General features: G+C 45.4%; 1 protein-coding gene across 4 annotated transcripts in view; it reads left to right on the top strand.

Moving 5' to 3' along the window:
* LOC306715347 (nck-associated protein 5-like) overlaps positions 1–16,255 on the top strand; it is a 118,277-nt gene that overhangs the window by 86,559 nt on the left and 15,463 nt on the right. For all 4 annotated transcript variants that reach the window (XM_079185674.1, XM_079185675.1, XM_079185676.1 and 1 more), the window contains 7 exons: positions 1,231–1,401; positions 3,951–4,019; positions 5,775–5,813; positions 5,984–6,103; positions 11,161–11,265; positions 12,076–12,264; positions 12,443–16,056. In XM_079185674.1, coding sequence (XP_079041800.1) covers positions 1,231–1,401; positions 3,951–4,019; positions 5,775–5,813; positions 5,984–6,103; positions 11,161–11,265; positions 12,076–12,264; positions 12,443–16,056 — 4,307 coding nt within the window. The remainder of the gene's footprint in view (positions 1–1,230; positions 1,402–3,950; positions 4,020–5,774; positions 5,814–5,983; positions 6,104–11,160; positions 11,266–12,075; positions 12,265–12,442; positions 16,057–16,255) is intronic.

Genomic DNA, 16,255 nt, shown 5'->3' with positions numbered 1-16,255 from the left:
CATTAGTGCTGCTCACCTCAGCATTGTCCAGCACATTAACCACACGTATCTTCAGGTCTGACAAGTATCTGTCAAAGCTCAGCTGAAAAATAGTGTGTGTGTGTGTGTGCACCATGATACATCACACTCTATCAACTGAATAACTCATTTCAAGAAGAGGTTGCTTCATTCACAGCACATGTTGAAGTTGTTTAGTTGCTTTTGTTACTCGTAGTGTGAACGTAGCATCCAGTACGAGGTCTACGGGAGAGAATCGCACAAAACTATAAAAGTATTTAAAGTATTTAAAAGAAAAATGCCACAAAAATCTCCTTGAATCCAAGAAGAAGTCTTTAAATTCCAACACACTAAAAACAGATCGAAACACATTTAATCTAAAACATTTTCTTTTTGTTCTGCTCATGAAATTTAGATTCTTTTTCAGAACTTTCTCAAACCTTATTTTCTTGTGAGATAATGGAAACGTTTGACCTCTTCAGGGCCCTGAACGTTCTATTCAAAGGAAACATTCTGAGTGTTTTTAGAGGAGAACATCGCTCTTTAGTTGAACTGCTGTCAACTTAACATATTTAAACTGTGACTGGTGGTCACGGCCACAGCTGAGTCTAAAAAACGCAGAAAATAAAGAAGACTTGCCCTTCATCGCTTCCCAGAGGATGGAACAATTTAATGTTCAGTAAACACCGTACTATTAGATGCTAGATTCCTTGAGTGTAACACAAAGCTTATTGTGTTTTGTTCTTGCAGTTTGGTGCTAGCCAGCCAATGCCTAATTAGTGGCTTATTATTACCAGGATAGTTAATTATTGCAGATGCCGTGAAGAGAAAAAGATAACTGTCAAAGAGACTAAGGGAGAGACACAGTGCGGAGGGAGAGAGAAGGATCCCCATCATACAGGCGGGATGAGAGCCCTCAAGGTCACTGCCACTCTTTGGAAAACAAGTGAAACATGATTAGGGATTAGGGGATGTTTTGCTGCTCTGTTGTGGAAGCTGCCTCCCTGCTGTCCCGTCTGCCCATCTGATCCTCTCCCCTTTCCCTTTCTCTGATTTCTGTCTTTCACGGCTACTTAACCGTTTCTGCCTCCTGCCCTGAAACGTTTGTCGTACCTCACTCCTGAGCGCTTTCTTCCCATCTGCTCAGCCTTTTACTTGCCAAATTTTCTGTCCTCCTCCTCCTCCTGTTTTTCCTCCCCCCCTCTAACCTCGGCTTGTTTTCTGTTTCGTCAGGATAAACTCTCCGAGGAAGTGCGGAAACAGTACGAAGGCCCCGAAGAGAACGGCTCCCCGCCGTCGACTCAGACGGAGCCAGACCCGGTGAGCGCCGATCCTGCTGCCAGCCAAGCAGAAGAGGACAAAGACAAAAGCAAACCCCTTCTGGACCGCCTCAAGGCCCTGGAGGTAACTACTGCACCACCTTCTCTTTACTGCTGTCCCTTTGTTTCCTCTTTCTCTCTCTCTACCTCTACCTACGTTCCTTCTCTCCGCTTTATTCTCCTTCATTCCTGCATCTTCATTCTTCTTCATCCACTCTTCCAGCCACGGCTGGCTATCCTTTGTGGCCAGCCTGTCTGCCAGTTGTCAGAGTCCTTGCTCAGTAGTGTCTGAAAGCATGACAGCTCATCAAATTCTCCTTCGTTTGGAGAGCAAAGTCGTCCTGCGAGAGTCGCTGCAGGGGCTTTCGGGCTGTACTCCAGCTTCGGTTTGTTTTCCTCTGCGCTCGGGGATTTGAGCTGCACTCCGCCACGAAGCCCCAACAGCCGAGGCGAGAGCGCAGCCACAGTGATCCATGCTGATTGCTTTCTACACGCCATCGTCTCAGATCTCTTCTGCAATTAAAGTACTCAGACTTAATTAAATTAGGCCACCAGTCTTACCTTTTCATCTCTAAGAGGCTCCACGTGGCCTCTTGATGTTGATGTGGTGAAAGGCCTCATGCCATCACTATTACCTCATGCCATCATGCACAATTATTTGGGAGATGCTAATGCAAAAAGAAGCCAGTATATGACTGACACCCCCATCTAACAAACAAGGAACTAAAGTGCACATACATAAAGAAGTGAAAAGAACAAGAGTCCCTGGGACGATGCACTAAAGCCTCTCTGGTAGAAAATAGACCCTAATTACAGCAAAGTGCTCCTCAGCTGAAAGTTATCTTCCGAGACTGGCAGGAAGTATGGTCCAGCTGTCCCGGGGATCCATCTGACGAAGCACAATACCTAAGCATTACATATTAAACGACTTTATCAAACGTTATCCGCCATTTAATTCCATTCTGCCGGCACGGGTGATGGATGCACCGCCGGCTGAAGCAGCTAGAACAAAACGGAGGCAATACATCACTGCCCCTCATTGTGCATAAACTCCACAGACACTAAGTAAGCGCTGCCCGGCTCTTATTTCTCCTGCTCAACTGATGCTGTTCATTAACTTGGCAGGCACGCACTGTGGTCTATAACTGGAGCTTTAATGAAAACACCCAGAATTTAGGAGAAATGCCCGTTGGTCACCTCACTTGTTAAGTGGTGAGAACATAAAGGCTAAAATGACCCATGTGGCCACAGAGGATCATTTATTAACGTCCTCCATGCACAAACATCTAGGTTTACATTCTGCTCTCAATACTGGTTGATGTGGTACTTGTCTGAACCTGGAGACGTTGGAGACATCAGGGCTTTACTTCCCATTCAATTCCCTTCTATTAATTCTTGCACAGAGCGCTAACGAGCTCCGCAAGCTTAAAAACGGCCACAGCGACATAATCCATCGCAGTAAACATGGTCGTTTCTCTGTTTCTTTGTACCCAAACTGACTGTTCACATACCAGTGTGTGCATTGTGCCTCGCTTGCAGCCAATCTCCTGACAGCAGCAGGAGGAAATGTAAATAATCCCTCAAAAACACGTCACCTCACAAATTTAAATGTCTTTTTTTAAAGTGTTTTGTTAGCCAAGAGAGCAGTTTATGTCAAGGTTGTCCAGAGGACAACGATGGAGGAAGATGTTACGGCATGCATTGCAGTAAAAATAATAAATCCATTAATAAATCCAAATGACATTGAGATTCTCATTTCAACCTTTTAAAGGCTTTTGTGTCATTGAACAATAAAGCAGCAATAACATTCAGGGTTCAGGTAACAAAATACCACTTAAGTAGCGTTCTGCCGCTGTGGCCTGGAGAGTCAGATAACACTTCATACTTCAGGTAGAAGTGTAGGTGTAGTGCCGACCGACATCACATATCAAACAGTGTCTTTTAGTGGCTGTTGAGTAAGAGAAAGAACAGTGTTATACAGTCAACAACAGCAATATGGTCCATGAAGAAGACTATGGATTACGTAATAAACCATGATGAATAAAATGACAGAGATTTCTCTCGTTAAAGATCTTTAAATTCCATTCACAGACACTTAAGACACACCAGATATCTATATATACATGTGCCCCCATCATCAGGCTTTAGTCTTTAATGAGTCGGTATTTACTCCTCGATAGCATAATTAGACTGTTTTGGGTTGTAATTATGTTTCCACTGGTAGTTTCTACTAAAGGGCAGAGGGCGAGAGAAGCCAGGCTGGCTGACAGCCCCTAATATGCAGCCTGCCACTGACAAATTGGAAACTCCCAGAGATCAATAGGGCGCCGCCTCATCGCTCGGCAAGTGGAGGAGATATTCTTATCAGGTCCAAACTCCAAATGGCTGGCTGCCGCCCCAAAGTTCAGCATCATAACTTCCATCCCCTTGACCTTTATCTCTGTGGTACTTTGTACATTTGTTATTGGCTCTCCTGGTTCAGCGTTGACATATGACCTTTGGGCAGCAACTCCCCTGTTAGCTGCCGCTCGGCTTGATTGCTATTTCTGTCTCCATCGTTGTTGTTTTGTTGCATCATGTAACCAAAGTCCCTGCGAGGTTTGACCCTGAATGTGTCCCGTGTGTTCTTTGCAGGAGAAGAATTCTGCCTTGGCCGTGGAGAACGAGAGCCAGAGGGAGCAGTACGAACGCTGCTTAGATGAGGTGAGAGCAAACCCTGTTTATCCAGACACTCTCAAGGTCGCCTTATCACTGGCCAGATGTTTAACTAACCATGGAAAGTTCACAAATGTTTGTTGAATTAGGTTTGACTTTGTGCCAGTGGAACGAGCAGCATTGTTGAGTTTAAGATTACGGTTTTAATGAGGTCTTGCAGAGCACACTGTGCTTCCCACAGGTTGGCAATTTACTTGAAACGCAGCTTGAGGGAGGCGGAGGGGAATTTTTGTTATTAACAATTCATTTAAAGAACGGTGTCATATTTTTCAGGCGCTAAACTCTCTCATCACTCACTCTAGTAGAGAGGCTATCTTGCAGGTTTCAGCTGCGATAAGCCCAACCAAGCTGATTAATGTAACAAGGATGCTAGTTATTATTTCATGCTTTTTAAAGCACAATTACAGAGTCTTTAATGTCAGACGGCCTTTTGTTGATGCTTGTTTAATTATAGCAGAAATGCCCCACTGACTCCTCTGCAGTAACAGTAGCTGTACACTATACACACGCACTACCATCATACCTATATGCAACAACCCTCTGGTTACTTGTGAGCGCTTGATAAGTGCAGTTTAGGGAGACGCATGAGGGGAGTATACCAGCCCGGCTGCTTGCTGAATCACTCCAGGAGGAAGGGAGGGAGGGGGAGCACTGCTTCGGAGCAGCATGTCCAGGAGGGACAAGTTGCCCAATTTGTGGAACCAACAGGCTCAGCGGACTGAACAGACCTGCCGCAGGGAGGGAAAAATGAGCGAGAGAAGAGGGGGGGGGGAATGAAAGAGAAAAGGGAGGAGGAACGGGGGAGGAAGGAGATTGAAAGTGAGTGATAAGAAAGAAAGGGAGGGGAGGAATTTTGTCACACTGCTTTATTAGAGCTTGCGTCCGCCATGGATTGTATTTGGGATAAAGTCGGCCTCTTTTCTGCTTCCCTGCCCTCATTAAGATGGCTCAACTCGCCTTTTTTATTGTTTGCTTCTCAACTATTTTGTGGAGGGAGGGCTTTGGTAACGATGCTGTTTTGATGATGGAGGCTGTGTGTGCCTCTCTAACGACTGCACAGAACTGTAATAAGGCCAACGTTTGCTTTGTAACAGAAGGGATGATTATTTTTTTATGTTGGCCCAGCTGCTGGTCCACACATCAGTGTGTGTGTGTGTGCAAGCTCATTTGTACTTTAATTGCTTGTACCGAACTCGTACAAAGATCGCAATCAGAGATCAAATCCTCTGTCCGGTGCCATTAAGCCAGGTTTCATTTGATCACTCAGCTATTTCACACAAAGCAGATCTGTAACTTGCGGTTCCAGGAGCAGGGCTCATTTCCCCATATTTACTCCCATCTCTCCTTATTCAATAAACGAGAGCGAGTGCACTCAAAAGAGCCGATGTGGCTTCACACGGTATTAATGAGCAATCAATGGGCGGTAATCGGAGCCGCTTCTCCATCGGCGTTGTGGTCTCACAGTGCGGGCGGGTGTCAGCCGCCATGAGACCAGAGCCCAGACGCCTCTGCTCCGACACCAGTCTGGCGCTGTAATTACCAGCATTAGGAAGTGAGGGTTAAACATTGTAAAAGAGGTGTGTGTGATATGCACACACACACCAGATACTCTGTAATAATGTGTTCACATGAGCTCATAATAATTCATCTTATGTGTGAATTGGCGGAGTAGTCTACAGAGGCTTGTAAGGGTCAAAAAGACTTTGTGTTACAGTTCAGTAACGCCTTGTTTTTCTTTCTCAGGTTGCCAATCAAGTTGTGCAGGCGCTTCTCACCCAGAAGGTTTGTTCCCTTTATTCAATAACCCATCAGAATATTGCTTTATTAGATGACTGATACATTTGATGATGATGTACTCTTTATGAACATAATCACGATGCAAATATAAAACCTGAACATGACGCCCACAAGAGAAGACTTTGCTGACGCTCCCTGTGTTGCTCCTCACTCAGGATCTGAGAGAGGAGTGTCTGAAGCTACGGACTCGAGTCTTTGACCTCGAGCAGCAGAACCGGGCGCTGGGCCTTCTGTTCCAGCAGCGGATCAAGCCCGCCTCGGACCTGCTCCTCCAGGTATGCTGCCCAGTTAGAGTCCACCATACTCACCCAATTCTAAACACTGCTATTATCACTTGAATTTGCATAAAGAGTATATCTGAAGGAAGCGGCTCCTCCAGTAAACAAGCCCGAGCGCTCATTCCCATGCATTTAAAGTTGTTTTTCTGTTGGGCTGTTATCAAACTACTCTGGGGTCTCAGCTGGAGACAGACTGCAAACAACACTGAATACTTTAAATACAAAAACACTTCCTCTTCTACATCAATCCTTATCAATCTTGTTTCTGTTGTGAAGCAAAGATGAAGGAAGAGCAGGCCTTAAAGCACAGATCCCTTGTAGTTGTTTTTGTTTGTTTATCGTGCATGGGGGTTCAAGCCGAGGTTGAATATGTGCAGTTTCATGGACTAAATATTGCAGCGGGACGGACATTAAACTCCTGAACTATTTAGGAGAGCTTCTACAAAGGCAAACTTAAAATGTTCCCACAAGAAGTCAGTGTCCTCCCTGGTGCCCCCGTAAATTAAAACCTCCCGAATCCGAATAAAATATGCAGTTTTATGCCTCCAATGCAGTTCTGACTCGTTTGCAGCACTATAACTACAATCTGCTACATGAAGGCACAACTTTTCTTCTTCACATCTGACAAAAAAAAAACTAAGATCTGAACCAGCAACCATTGAGTCTCTTCTCTGTAAACATCACGCAACAACCGCTGTGTTTCTATTCTCCACCAGCCCCACATTCTCTTATTCCAACTAGCTGGAGATTGCCTCAGTTGTTATTGGTCCCTTAGAAAACACCAATTTAGTGAGAAGTGTGTGTGTGTGTGTGTGTGTGTGTGTGTGTGTGTGTGTGTGTGTGTGTGTGTGTGTGTGTGTGTGTGTGTGTGTGTGTGTGTGTGTGTGTGTGTGTGTGTGTGTGTGTGTGTGTGTGTGTGTGTGTGTGTGCATTCCAGCTAGATTCGCAAGGTGTAATTATGAGACTGCCACCATATGATTTCCCCATCTATTGTGATAGAGCATTGCAGGGCAACTAGGTCGGTTTGGAAAGTAGGGTTTCACATAATTGTGTAAATTCCAGGGTTTCTCGCTGTCAATACAAAAACAGCGAGCTGCCAAAAGAGAGGAGAGGGAAAAGCAGCTGTCAGTCGGTCCAGACGAGAGCAGACGAGAGGAAGAGGAGAGGATGAAAAGAGCACGCAAGGGTAGATAAGAAGGGAAGGACAGGAGGGTGAAAATGGAGAGAGATGAGATAGCTGAGACAACGAGGAGGGAGAAGTGAAAGACTAAGGGCAGAATAAGACGGGGCAGAAACGGTAGATACATTGAGTAAAAATAGGAAATGGAAATAATACGACTCTGGGTGTGTTGTAAAGCTCTCTGTCAGTTCCAGTTACTTCCAGTATCATTATTGGACAGGCAGGAACATTGTCAAGTGAAAGTGCAATATAAAAGGCTGGAGGAGGGATATTGATGACATCACTGCGGGGACCAAGAGGTGCAGATAGCTGCAGACGTGATTTACGGCTGTGTTGTAATGTGTTTTTTAACTTTCTCTCTGAGATGATGTACCCGTTGATTTGAGGTTTGTGCTTCCACATTTTTGACACATCGTCACAGCGACGCTGAAGCATTTGAACCTGTAGGTTTTCCCTCGGGGAAGTCATTTGCCCGCCTGCTCATTACTTAATAATAATGACATTTCAAACATCAGCTGGTGATTCAGTGTAAGAATTAATCATAATGTGAACACGCTGCTCCGGATGTTCTGTGTGCCCATTATGAGCTCTCCAGTTGCGTGTGGGAGAGCTGTTAACAACGTCTATATTCACCACAGGGCACTGGAACCTCCCACAGCATGCAATTAAAACATATTTCTTATTTTATCCATCCATCTGTCAACCGGTAGCACACATTGTAAAACCACCAAATATATAAAGATCAATCTCATGTTTTCAAAGCAAGTGAGAAGGTCAATACCACTCATGTCTTTAAGCTGCCAGTATAGCTTTTGCACAAAGAATCATGCAAAGCATCACTTTACAGCTTGTGTTTAGCAGAGATGTGCTAAGATTCTTGGAAATAAATCATTCGGCATGAAAAGCATTGAAAAAATGACAAAAGAAATCTTCGTCGATAGCCCTAGTACAATGAAATATATACTTTATAGCTTTAGAGGTTACTTACTAAACCATCCGAGCACCGTTTCTAATGAAAAGATGAGAATAACCAGGGTGAGTTTCATTTCCTGTCCCTCCTGGAGCCGTAATCACCCTTATGAGTGTACTGTTTCCCATCTAGCTCTGGACCTTTTGCTTATCAGTAATTAAACATTCTCTAGTTCCCCGAGCGCATCTTGAGTTTCTCTGATAACAGACCATAATGCTTTTAATGGGAGCCCCAACCAGTTGTGCACCTTCGCCGCCTTCAGGCCAACTGGTTTGGTTCCCAAAAAATGCCACATGACATTTAGTTTCAGAATAACAATGGCGGTTGTTTTCATGCACTCTTATGTGAGCCAAGGGAAAATAGCTGGTGTGCAGTCCCCTCCATTCATGCTGCCTCTCAAACGTGACATTACTGGAACAAATACTGAGTGTTTCCGAAGGTACCTCAGGGCCCCAAGGACACAGCATGAACGCCGTGACCTCATTAGTTTGTATGGTCAAACGTGCCGCTGACATGGCCGTCAGCTCAACGTTCCTGTGCAAAAAATAAATCAATAGAAATCACAAATTCAAACTATTTATGCCACTTTTCGAGAACAGCGATTCATTTAGTTCGCTGATTAAATTTGCGGATGGAGCCTTGAGATATTTCTCAATAGATATCTCACCTCAGTCTTGTGTTATTGCTCATCATATCACAGCTCAGCCCAGAGCCGTCTCGTATCCCGCTGTAGTTAACGGGCTTTGTGTAGCTGGAGCTTTAGGAAAAGCCTTTGTGATGAGTCAGACGTATAGATTGGGTCACACAGGTGGGCGTCTTGTCTTTTCTCTCTTACTGCTTGTTGTCCCGCTGGTGTGTGTGTGTGTGTGTGTGTGTGTGTGTGTGTGTGTGTGTGTGTGTGTGTGTGTGTGTGTGTGTGTGTGTGTGTGTGTGTGTGTGTGTGTGTGTGTGTGTGTGTGTGTGTGTGTGTGTGTGTGTGTGTGTGTGTGTGTGTGTGGAGTCAACCAATGAGTTTTTGACAGCGGGTGCCAATACTGATGTACGTGTTTGGAAGCTGCCTATTGCTGCTATTCTGAGCTGCTATTCATTGTCTGGAAATAGGACCACTGTCAACAAAGAAGAAAAGCAGGAAGCCTCTTGATTTCTCTTCATCATGACACGCAACACTTCTCCATTGTCTTCCAGACTACTGGATGCTAACGAATAGTTATTAAAAGAGCAGGTTTACATGATATATTGCAGTCTTGCAAGCATTCGTTTATGACTTTCATCTTGGCCTTGAACCTCAGAAAGTTCAAGATATGCACACTGCCCTGTCATCTACCGTTTCCTTCCACTATCGCTCGCCGCGACCCTGTGACACTATTGACTGAATCCTTGATGAGGATGCTGAGGAGGTGAAACCCAGCACCCTACGATAAGATCAGAGCCTCCCGTGACACCTCAGCCACTCCCATCCCCGTGTGGACTGCAGGGAGGCCCGGCGATGCGGCATCGGAGCCGCACACATTTCAATTTCATGAGAAGCCATCTGGAGCTTTGAGTCCAAAGCGATGCAATGTTTAATTTAGAGGGAATACTGTTCAGGAAGTGAACAATGAATAGAGGAAAAGGAACCATCTAAGAACTCTTCCACAGTTGCTATTAACTACTTTTAACTAAATCAAACCAGGGTTTGAAGAGCGAGCAGAGCTTGATGTTTTATTAATCCTAAAAATAGTGGAGAACATTTATCTGAAGAAAAAGCACAGAGCGGGCATCACCCTGTTTCCATGGCACCATCACCACCTCGTCACTGAAGGTGAAACGTCTTGTGCTCACACGGATACAGAAGTTTTTTCGTGAGGGTGTTTTGAAGAACGTAGGCTGGTTGTGTTCTGGCTACAGGCAAAGTGATGCCGGTAGTTTGGTCTTAAGAGACAAAAGAAACCGTAAAGTTTTGGTGTCATTAGGAGCAGTTTTCTTTCTTTTTTTCTTTCCAACCAAATGTTCTGAGGACGTCTTTCAAAACAGAAGAAGTCAATACTAACTGTCAGCAAAGAGTTTTATGGAATGCAATAAAATGGAAGATGGATCTCCCAGTGTGTATTTTAAAATGGTTCTGGCATTGATAGAAAATGTGAGTAGTTTTCAAAGCTCAGTCTCCATTTGCAGAAGGTGACTTTCACTTTTATAACATGCAATGTTCTTGATATATATTTTGTGCTGCTGCAGGTACACAGCATGAGAAATGCATTTCCTTTTAATGCTAGAAACTAAGACGTGTATATACATATACTCCCAGAGCGAGCATTAGTGTTATCCTTTGCAGGAAATGCAGCAAAAGATCAAGTGTTATGTTCCGGCATATTTCCAGTTTTAGTTAATTTGAGCACAGGGAGCCCAGTGTAATTAAGTTCTGAGAGGAATGCGTGGAGATGTATTTGGTTTTCTATCCTTCCCTGCTAAGCTGAAGAGTCAAGTAACAGAAGAGACTACAGACGAGCATATGAATTAAAAAAAAATCAAAGGAATCCCTTACTCCCTGATGCAATTATTTCCTTTTCACATCATTTTTTTTCCCGTCCGATGACATTAATGACTTTGAGCGTATGAATCGGAGCTCTGCGTGGCACCAGTGGAGGGAATCTGATGGGCCGGCAAAATGTTGCTCAGCCTCAACGCACTGTACAGCCTTTAGAGATGTTGGAAAACATGTATAACTTTGGAGATTTACTGTACTGAATGCCTGATCATTGTGTTGAATAAACAGTCTGTTGATGAGGTGCCAAAAGAAGACTTGTAGATGGTGATATGTGCTGAACATGGTGTTGATCCCCCTACCATTCTGCTGTTGTCATTTCAATTTCCTGAAATCCCTGCAGTCAAAATTCAATCTGGTGTGTCCTTCCTTGTGCCTTTCAGAAACTTCACTCTCGGATCATGGATCTCTCTGCGGCAGATTTGCTTTTGGAGCCAGAGAGAAGCAAGGCCTTCCTGCTTTCCAGGAATACAGACTCTCCCTCCAGTGTGAGCTTGATAGGAAACATGCAGGAGGCAACGTATTTTATTTTGTTTAGCCGTATGAATCGTCCAGGTAGCACAACCGCAACCCCCCTCAAGAAATCATTACAAGATATTAAAATACAGACCTAACTAGCTGAAGCCGTGACCCCTCCTCATCTCTCAGCAGGAGGAGCTGGCAGTATCACTTGGCACTAAGAGGAATAAATCCTTGTCATATTACCAGAAAACCATCGATTGACTCGCTATCAGTAAAAATGACTCCGTAGGTCACTGTGGTACATTAGTCATCTTATGTATTATGCATTAAGGCCTGAAAATGAGTTCTTTTACCCTTTTGCCCCTCTGAGAATGCCATCTGATAAACTCTAATGTGAAAATTATTGATTAAAAAATCATCTTGTTATCTGAATGTGCAAAAGCATCACATATCTTTAACTTGGTTGCATTACGCACAAGTGACACTTGTATGAGATGAGTAAAACACCTTATTTCTTGTCTTGCATACACAAATAAAAAAGGTTGCGTGGTGAAACCTCTGCAGTAAGATGCTAATTAGAGAAACATCTGCTGTGCTCTGATGACTGCACATAGAAATATGATTGATATTTTTAAATTAAGTCTGGAAAGAGCATTGCCAAAGCATTTTAGGTATTTGAGTGGTCTGTCAAGTCTTTCTTAAATATTTTTCATCACAAAAATAAACAGCAAGATAGCAATTAGACATGCATCACTACCTGACAACTTTTAGAGTGCTAACAGACACAATGACGCTCCATGTTATTCTCATGTTAGCCTCTTTTCTCTATCTCAAAGGAGGTTCATCTGAATGGAAAGGCAGGTCTCCCTGTGGCCAAGTGTCTGAGCCAGCTGAGTCTGACGGTGCCAGCGCCTGTATACCCACGCAGCAGCTGCAGCAGTAGTGAGCTGTCCCTGTCAAGTGCATGCAGCGAGTTCTCCAGCGGCTCCTACACCTGGAATGATGGACGCTCCTGTGGGAAAATGGTAAACCCTCTCACTCTATAATAGACACAGTAGCTCATCAAGATCCCTGTTTGCTGTCCTTCTTCTGAGACCCTATTATATATAAATGTTCTGTAAGAGTTTGCATATTATGACTCCAAATGGAGGTAAAGATGATTTTTCGTGATTGTTGATCCGCTGTTTATTGTTTGCCCTGTAGTCGTCTCTGACCTGGGAGAAGAGGCTGAGTTTGGGTTCGTCGGCTCCGAGTAATATCTGCGCCCCTCCGGAGGAGCAGCTGCCCACAAGGCGCAAGGAGAGCAACATACTAGAGGGACTGAGAAAGCTCCAGAGGAGGAAACACAGGAGCTCCTCTGTTTCATCCAAGGTCTCCAAGTCAGCCGACAAAGACTGCATGAACTCAAACGAGGGCATCTACTCCCTGGGTATAAAGAGTGGCAGTAAAGGGGTGTCCAAGCCGACCCACGTGGGTAGAACTTTATCTGTTGGGGGCAAGAAGTTCTCTTATGATTCTGATGATGCAGATGATGAATTGGCACATTCCAGTCGAAGAGATGACATCCCCACCAAGGACAGCTGGTTTTACTGTAAGAGGCTTTCCCGCAGCATTTCAGACAGTTTGTGTAGCTGGGAGGGGATACAGGACGGTGGAGGCGGAGGTCACGGTAGCTCCTCGGGTCTAGTGGCTTCAAAACACTCTTCTGGCTGTGACTCAAAGGAGCGTCCTGAGAAACTCCTGAGTTTTATTAACAGTTTTCTCCCCGAGGGAGGGCGGACATCGGCTTTTACTAAACCATCCTTGCTGCACTTCAATCCTTCTGACCCAGAGGGTCCAAATCCCCTCTCTGACGTGGATGATCCAGAGGAACTCAACTCTGAGTCTAGTGACATCCGAATGTCCTTTAGCCAGCCACCGAAGCAAGCAGAGAGGGACTCCGAGAGGGTGTCGCGAGATGCTGCCAAGCTGCTCGCACAACAGTGCTTGCGAAGAGAGCAGGGACGCACCCAGTCTGCAGATGGGAGGCCCAGGCCTTTCAGCCTAATTAAGGTGCCCAAAGGGGCAAAGGGTACTCAGTCTGAGGAGAGCATTTTGGCAATATTTGATGCGGAAGGAGAGCCTATTGAACTTTGTGCTCAGAAGCTCACAGCAGGGGCTGGGCCTCGAAATGACATTCAAAGCAGCAAGGTAATTGCAGATTACGCGGAACTACTGCCCCGTGAGAGGCCAACGAGGCAAAAATCAGCAAATGCAAGAAACTACACTGTTCTTGAATCTCCAGAGAAGCCATCTGAATATCAAATTAGGTTGAGCAAAATAAGCAATAGCAGGGAGGGCAGCGCGGAGAGGCTGTCAATGCAGCTGACTCCACAAAGGAAACTAATCAAACCTCCAACCAACCGACCGAATAACGGCCATTCCATCCCTCCCATGAACGATTCTGTTGCTCCGAAGTCCAGTGGTTCAAAGATACCCGGTCGAAACAAACCTTTAGGATCACCACTGAGATTCTCTAAGGGCTCTTCCACTGAGCCAAGTAACAGTGGAAACTCAGGACCCTCTGGTCAGGAGAAGTCCCCCTCCTCTTCTGCAGTTAAAATGTCCAGGTTCATCAAAACACCAGCAACCTGCTCACAGAGCCCAAAGGCAGTAAACTCCAAGCTCTCCAGCAGGGCCGACTGGAGTAAGGGCTCCTCCTCCAGTTCCCCACACATCTCAAGGAGGCACCTGGAGTATGCTGACAATGGTGAACAGCCAACCAGAGACAAACACTGTGAAACCAGCAAAAATAAACTCAGGTCCCCGTCTCCTCCCCCTCCCCCGGGCCGCACCACCTCCTTACTGATCAGACCAAATTACGAAGGGTCGCCTCAAGCACATAAAACATGGGTGGCTCAAACCTCCACACCAACCACTGTGAGGGGCCCTCCCCCAAGTTACCACACCTCACTTGTACCAAATATGCAAACTACACTACCCATCAAGGATAAAGACTGTTTAGACTTGGATGCAGGCTACGGGACTGCACTTGCACCTCAGAAACTGGTTGAGAAAACCAGTCAGCACCTTGAAAAGTCCCCCGCCATGACTCAGACAACTACTAAAGGCACTAACAAGAGGATGACCACGAAAGACTACCTCCCTTCTGCAAACTCAGGGTGTGCTCCAGAAACTGAAAATGCACCTAAAAGCTCAAAGAATGTCCCCCCTCCGTACAGTGCCCTCAGAGGGTCCTCTCTGCAAAACTCATTTGCAAGTAAAAGAGGATCAACCCATGATAATGTCCATCAGACAGTGCAGAAGACTTGTATTAGTTTACCTATATCGCTTCAGGACACCCCTCAAGGTAAAACAGAACCCCCAAATGGCAAAGCCGTTGTTAGCCCACCCAGCGCAGTCGTGATTTCCCCAAACACGGCGGAAAAAGCCTCAAAGACTCGCATCCCAATGGGGTTTAAAGCATTTTTAAAATCTCCCCCTAGCCATAAAAATAGTCCCTCTATACCAGGCAAGCAAGAGAAAGATCATATCAACTCAGTCTCCAAGGAGACTGTGACTTCAAATGCTTCGACCCAGTGTGACAGCTTACAGAAAGTGTACAGTATTGATTCACCACCCAAGATGTCTGTTACAGAGGGGAAAGGTGACGTCCAGTGTAGGATACTGGAAGACGAAGTGCACGCTGCTGTACTGCCAGAGGAGGAAGAGGTTTGCGATAAAGGGAAAAGGAGCAGTCAGCTTTTCTCAAGATCCATATCTGTTACTACCAAGCCTCATCTTAAACCAGCCTTGGGGATGAATGGGGCCAAAGCAAGGAGCCAGAGTTTTAGCACCAACTATATTGAGAAACCCAACATCAATGCTTTAGATGGACCGGGAAAAATCCGAACTCAGATCATTACCAACTCGGGTGAAAGGGGAAACTCTTTGTCAAGGCAGACTTCGTTGGAGGTACCAAGTGTCGGCTCGGCGGAGAGCCCTCTCCATGCCCCCAGGACTAGGCTTAGCCACTATGGAGGCATGACGGGGTCAAATAGCCACAACGTCCTCCCTGAGAGAACTTCTAAATCAGGCTCCAAAGGTGACGGGTCACAGGGCACCGCAACGGGGGAGGCAATCACCTCACCTTCTCAAAAAGAGGCCCGTAGCTTACCCATCAGTGGTAGGCTTGGCTTGAACAATATCCGTAAGTCTGCGAAAGTTGCCTCTCATCCGCAGTTTCCTCCTCCCTCCACTTGTGTCTATCGCTCAGAAAATCCAGTGCGAGAGACGGGAGGCTTAGAAACCACCGCTAACGAGCCCGACTTTAGCAGGGAAGTAAATACCCAGACAGACTCTCCGGATATGGAGGAGAAGACTCTCAGCCCAACAGTCTGCACTATCGAAGAGAAAGTCATGATGGGAATCGAAAAGAATTTGCAGAAATGTCAAGAACAGGAGAAAGTAGCTGCCAGTGAGACCAAACAGAAAACGGGTCCCTCTCTGGCAAACTGGTTTGGCCTTCGTAAGAGCAAACTTCCAGCTCTGAGTGGTAAGAAAGCCGACCCTCCTAAGGGGAAAGAGGAGAAGAAAGAGTCAAAGATTGGATCCGTGCTTGGAAGCAAACAGATGAAGTCTGACAAGAAGAAGGATAAGAAGAAAAATGATAACCAGCAGAGGGACAGTCAGGAGGTGCAGAATCTGTCTGAGATGAACAACAAGCTGAGCTCCATCATGGACCACTGCAACAATCAGATGGGTCAGATCGCCAGTCAGATCCAGTGCACGACGGCCTTTATCGGCAAAGATCAGTTTGTGAAAGAGCTGCTTGGCAGGTGGGTGAAACAACATCTTTGTCATCGAGTAAAATCAGGAATGAATTACCCTTAATTGATCGGATGCTATGCTGATTACTTCCTGCCACTGAGCCTCCTCAGTGTTGTCAAGTGAATCCACAATTTAAAAACAAATTGGTTGTTCTATTAAATTAAACATGAGCCACTGTTGCATGACAATCGTGTGTTCGGAGAGACT

The sequence above is a fragment of the Pholis gunnellus genome, assembly GCF_910591455.1.
Source record: "Pholis gunnellus genome assembly, chromosome: 24".
NCBI lineage: Eukaryota > Metazoa > Chordata > Actinopteri > Perciformes > Pholidae > Pholis > Pholis gunnellus.
The sequence above is the reverse complement of the archived record's forward strand: the minus strand, read 5'-3'. Positions and strand labels throughout refer to the sequence as shown.